The sequence below is a fragment of the Hypanus sabinus genome, unplaced genomic scaffold (genome assembly GCF_030144855.1).
Source record: "Hypanus sabinus isolate sHypSab1 unplaced genomic scaffold, sHypSab1.hap1 scaffold_1341, whole genome shotgun sequence".
NCBI classification, from domain to species: Eukaryota; Metazoa; Chordata; class Chondrichthyes; order Myliobatiformes; family Dasyatidae; genus Hypanus; species Hypanus sabinus.
This window is the reverse complement of record NW_026779411.1, coordinates 79129-83910: the sequence shown is the minus strand read 5'-3', so window position 1 is coordinate 83910 and position 4782 is coordinate 79129. Positions and strand designations below refer to the sequence as shown.

Here is a 4782-nt window from a genome sequence, read left to right as displayed (position 1 = left end):
TCAGCAATCTCTTCCCTTGCCTCGTGAAGCAGCCTGGGGAATATTCCGCCAGGCCCCGGGGACTTATCCGTCCTAATGTATTTTAACAACTCCAACACCTCCTCTCCCTTAATATCAATTAGCTACAGAACATCACCCTCACTCATATTGTCCTCACCGTCAACAGGTTCCCTCTCAGTGGTGAATACCGGAGAAGCATCCATTGAGGACCTTTGGTAGCACAAACAGGAAGGCAGATTACTATCTGAATGGTGTGAAGTTCGGACAAGAAGAAGTACATCGAAATCTAGGTATTCTTGTTCATCAGTCACTGAAAGTAAGCTTGCAGGTACAGCAGGCAGTGAAGAAAGCTAATGGCATGCTGGCCTTCATAACAATGGGAGTTGAGTATAGGAGTAAAGAGCTCCTTCTGTAGCTGTACAGGGCCCTGGTGAGACCACACCTGGAGTATTGTGTGCAGTTTTGGTCTCCAAATGTGAGGAAGGACATTCTTGCTATTGAGGGAGTGGAGCGTAGGTTCACGAGGTTAATTCCCGGGATGGCGGGAATGTCATACGTTGAAAGATTGGAGCGACTGGGCTTGTACACACTGGAATTTAGAAGGATGAGAGGGGATCTGATTGAAACAAAGACCATATGTCACCGCTTTCTAATAATTTCATTTCATGTTTTACCGACAGAAGGACGCCGCCCACTCTGCCTTCCCGCCCGTCCTTCCGATGCAATGTGCACCCTTGGACATAAAGCTCCCAGATATAATTTCCTTTCAGCTGTGATTCCGTGATGCCTACAACATCACACCTGCCAAACTGGAACGGCGTGACAAGTCCATCTACCTTGTTCCGAAAAGGGCGACATAACCGAGAGGAAAGAGTGGCAGAGAGAGTGAGGCGGAAGTTAGAATTATACCTATGAGACTGGGTTGGTTAGCGCAGGGGGAAAATGGGATAGGAAGGCGAAGGGGATTGGCTAAGAGGATGGGGAGGGACAGATCGTGCAGAGGCGTGGAGGGAAGGCATGAGGCGTGGGAGGCAGGAAGGGGAGGGTCTATAAAGCAGAGACGGAGCATTGGAAGACAGACAGAGAAGGAGAGAGAGAGAGACGCTGACGGAAGGATTGCAGAAAGACACAGAGCAGCTGAAGATGTCAAGCACAGTGCTGAAGGCTGATGATAAAGTGAAGGATATCCTCACAAAGGTGATTTGTCAGACCTCCTGCACTCGCTGTTATTGAGGAGTGGGGGTGCGCGGAAGAGACGGGGGTGATGGGCAAAGGGTCTGGCGGATGGGGATAGAGGAGGTTGAGAGTGTGGGGAGAGGGTAGGGCCAGATAGAGTCACGGGAGAGACAAGGGAAAGACTGGTGGGTTAGTCAGGGCATGGAGAGAGAGAGAGAGAGAGAGAGAGAGAGAGAGAGAGAGAGAGAGAGAGAGAGAGAGAGAGGAGAGAGAGAGAGAGAGAGAGAGAGAGAGAGAGAGAGAGAGAGAGAGAGAGAGAGAGAGAGAGAGAGAGAGAGTGAGAGAGAGAGAGAGAGAGAGAGAGAGAGAGAGAGAGGAGAGAGAGAGAGAGAGAGGGAGAGAGAGAGAGAGAGGAATAGAAAGTCAGAGGACGAAGTGAGCGACTACGGCTGGAAGGGAGGAGAGAAGAGAGAAAAGTGCGAGAGAAAGAGAATGGAGGTATGGAGACAGTATGGAGGGAAGGAAGGATGGCGGCGAGGGCGATGTGGTGGACAGAGGAGGGGTAGAGAGGGAGTGAGAGCGACGGGAGAGAGTGCGGCGACATGAGATGCAGGGAGAGAGTGAGAGAGTCCGGGGGAGACAGCAGGAGGGAGGGGAGGACTGCGCGACAGAAAGAAGGGAGGAGAATGACGAGAGAAAAGGGGCGAGAAAGATGGTACTGATGAAGGAGAGAGAGAGAGGGAGAGAGAGAGAGAGAGAGAGAGAGAGGTCATGGTGTGAAGAACAAAATGAGTCTTGAGGTAGAGTTGAAAGAGTGAGGGTAGAGAGGAGAGGCGACAGATGGGGAGAGGAGGGGAGAAAAGGGAGATGGGGAACGAAAGCTCTGGAAAGCGAGGGTGAGAAAGGACAAGAGAGCGCAGGACAGAGGGGGTGGAGTGGAGAGGAGAGATGTATTGGACAAAGTATAGTGGAGGAGTTAGGCGGAGACGGTCAGATAGTACGGGGCTTCTGCCTTGTCCCACTCCGGTGGTTTAGCAATCCTTTTCGGAGGCACTGAGAGATTTTCTGCCCTGCCCAGGTGAGGCCTGCAGTGGAGAAGAAATGCAGTCAGAAAGCGACTAGCTTTGAGCCGATAGAGTATCGTGTGTCGGAGGTGATTGGCACCATGTATCTGGTCAAGGTAATGTCTCCGGAGCGGAGCGTCACACTCTTGGGAGAGTGTAGGGGGAGGAGGAACTGACGGAGACGGGGAGTGTTGTAGTGGTAGGACGCGCGCGATGGAGGCGTGGAGATGCGTAGAGGGGGAAAGAGTGACGAAGACAGGGTGGTGAGTAGGGGGAGGAAGAAATCTCGGATTCGAGAAGGGCTATTCGGGGGGGGGAATTGAGACCAAGTTGCGATGGGGTGTACGGGAGGGGTGAACGAAGACGGGAAATGGTATCGGGGTGCGGGGTGACGTAGATTTGGAGGGGTGCATGGGAGTGAGTGACGCACACGCCAACGTGTGTAGAGGAGGGAGGGCTTGATGAAAATGTGGAGCGGTACAGGGGAAGGAGGGGCTGACGTAGAGGGAGACGGGTACATGGGAGTGAGTGACGAACGTGTATCGTGTGTAATGAGGGGACGAGTTGACGGAGACCGGGAACCGTATCCCGAACGGAGCGGTTGTCGCAGTGTGAGGGCGTCGGTGAGTTTGGAGCAATGGAGACGGGGATGCGTGTAGGGGAGGGAGGTTGCGACGGACACGCTACGGAGAAATAGGATAGGAGGAGATAACGAAGGTGCCGAAATGTATACGGGAGGGAAGGGTTGACAAAGATGGAGCGAGGTGTCCTGGCGGAATGGGTGACTGTGGGGACGAGGGAGGGTGGAGGACGTGGGGGAGGGTGGTGTGGATGGGCGACAGTAGCTCCGTCTGTCACCGTCTTTCCTCCCCTTTCCCCTGAACAGGTCGATACTGGATTCACCCACAATTATCTCCACGTTGAAATCTACGACTCGCCTTGTGGTGGTCCGTTTCTGGTCGCGCAGGCGGAAAACAACATGAGGAACGATCACCTGGTTCCCCTCGTCTGGAGGGAGTGAGGACACCGCACTCGCACCGACCTCGCTCTGCTTCTAACCGCCACGGATCGCCCACCAGCGGCAACCCCTCCACCACCGCCCCCTTCTCCCACATCCCGGCCACACCGCTCGACCGTGCTGTCGGCCGGTAACACCGGGGAATACCAGGACCCCACTCCCGCCAGGTGGTTCAATATCAGCTCACTTGGATCTTCCTGTGCTCCGGCCGAAAGCCCACTCCCCGACCGACCCCCCATCGGAGGGCTGAGGGGTAGATTACACATCAGTGGCCCCTCCAAGCATCCACTCCCCTCTCCCTGATCACCCCCACCCAAAGGTCAATGGGGTCCCAGTGGTCCCGATACCTCGCCCCCACCCGCATTCTTTCAGCTCGCCGGAGCCCCGAGCGCGGTGGATGTTCGACTGCAGACATTTCGCATAAATAAAATTGCATTGATTCAATTGACTCTGTGTTTTGCCTCTTTCTGGGGCTGGTGATCATCCCACGGGGAGGGCGGAGTTGCATGTGCGGAGGGGATTCGTGGGATGCCTGGGGAAGTGGGGAAGGGTTTAATGGTGACGGTTTTGGCGGAGGTCTCCACCTGCCGGCCCAAGATCTGATCGGCTGATCATTTCTCTGCTTCGCCTCCTGGTCCGTCCCTTCTGAAGCCCCCTCCCTCCCTTTCTATGTCCCACCCCCCGCTCCCCTTACACAACAACGGAGAGTACAGGAGCAGGGGTCGGCCACCTGGTCAGTCAGGACAATCATATCCTGGCAGATCTGGCCGTGGAGTCAGCCCCAGCTCCCTGTCCTGAGCCTAGAGGGCTCTGTGTAGTGATTTCCCTCTCACCGGTATAGACTGATTGTTGTCGGAACGAGTCCCATTAGTACTGGCGCTCCCCACGTAATCTTGCCAGGTTAACACCGAGAAGAATGAGAGATGACCAGACGCTTAACAAGTCATAATTCGGAAAAAGGATGAAATCGGTTTTAACGGACTTTGACCGTGGGATTAATTTTGCTTCGAAACAAAAGTTAATTCCAGTGGTCGGCAGTTCTGTGGGGGCGGGGAGACACCTTTTCAATGGGAGAGGTCCGAGGAGAATGGCCAGACTAGTTCAAGCTGAGAGGAAGGTGAGAGTAAACACACATTGCACGTAATTCCAGGGAGCGGCAGTTCTGTGGGGAGGGGGGAAACACCTTTTCAATGGGAGAGGTCCGAGGAGAATGGCCAGACCAGTTCAAGCTGAGAGGAAGGGGAGAGTAAACACACATTGCACGTAAATCCAGGGAGCGGCAGTTCTGTGGGGAGGGGGGAAACACCTTTTCAATGGGAGAGGTCCGAGGGGGGGGGGGACGAGAGAGAGAGAGAGAGAGAGAGAGAGAGAGAGAGAGAGAGAGAGAGGAAGTGGGAGTGAAGGGGGAGAGACACAGGTCTGAGACGGGGCAAGATAAACGGTGGATACGAAGGGTGAAAGAGATTGCCAGAAATAATGGAGTAGAGACAGGACTCGGGGAGAGGGGAGAAGCGGTGAGTGAGG

The 4782-nt window shown here is 54.6% G+C and overlaps 1 protein-coding gene across 1 annotated transcript; it reads left to right on the top strand.

The window, feature by feature from the left end:
* Positions 1-1068: 1068 nt before the first annotated feature.
* On the top strand, positions 1069-3702 carry LOC132386845 (stefin-3-like). Its single transcript, XM_059959190.1, has 3 exons — positions 1069-1197; positions 2255-2356; positions 3127-3702. Exons 1-3 carry the CDS (start codon positions 1144-1146, stop codon positions 3259-3261), a joined length of 291 nt encoding a protein of 96 aa, XP_059815173.1. The 5' UTR covers positions 1069-1143; the 3' UTR covers positions 3262-3702.
* The last annotated feature ends 1080 nt before the right edge of the window (positions 3703-4782 follow it).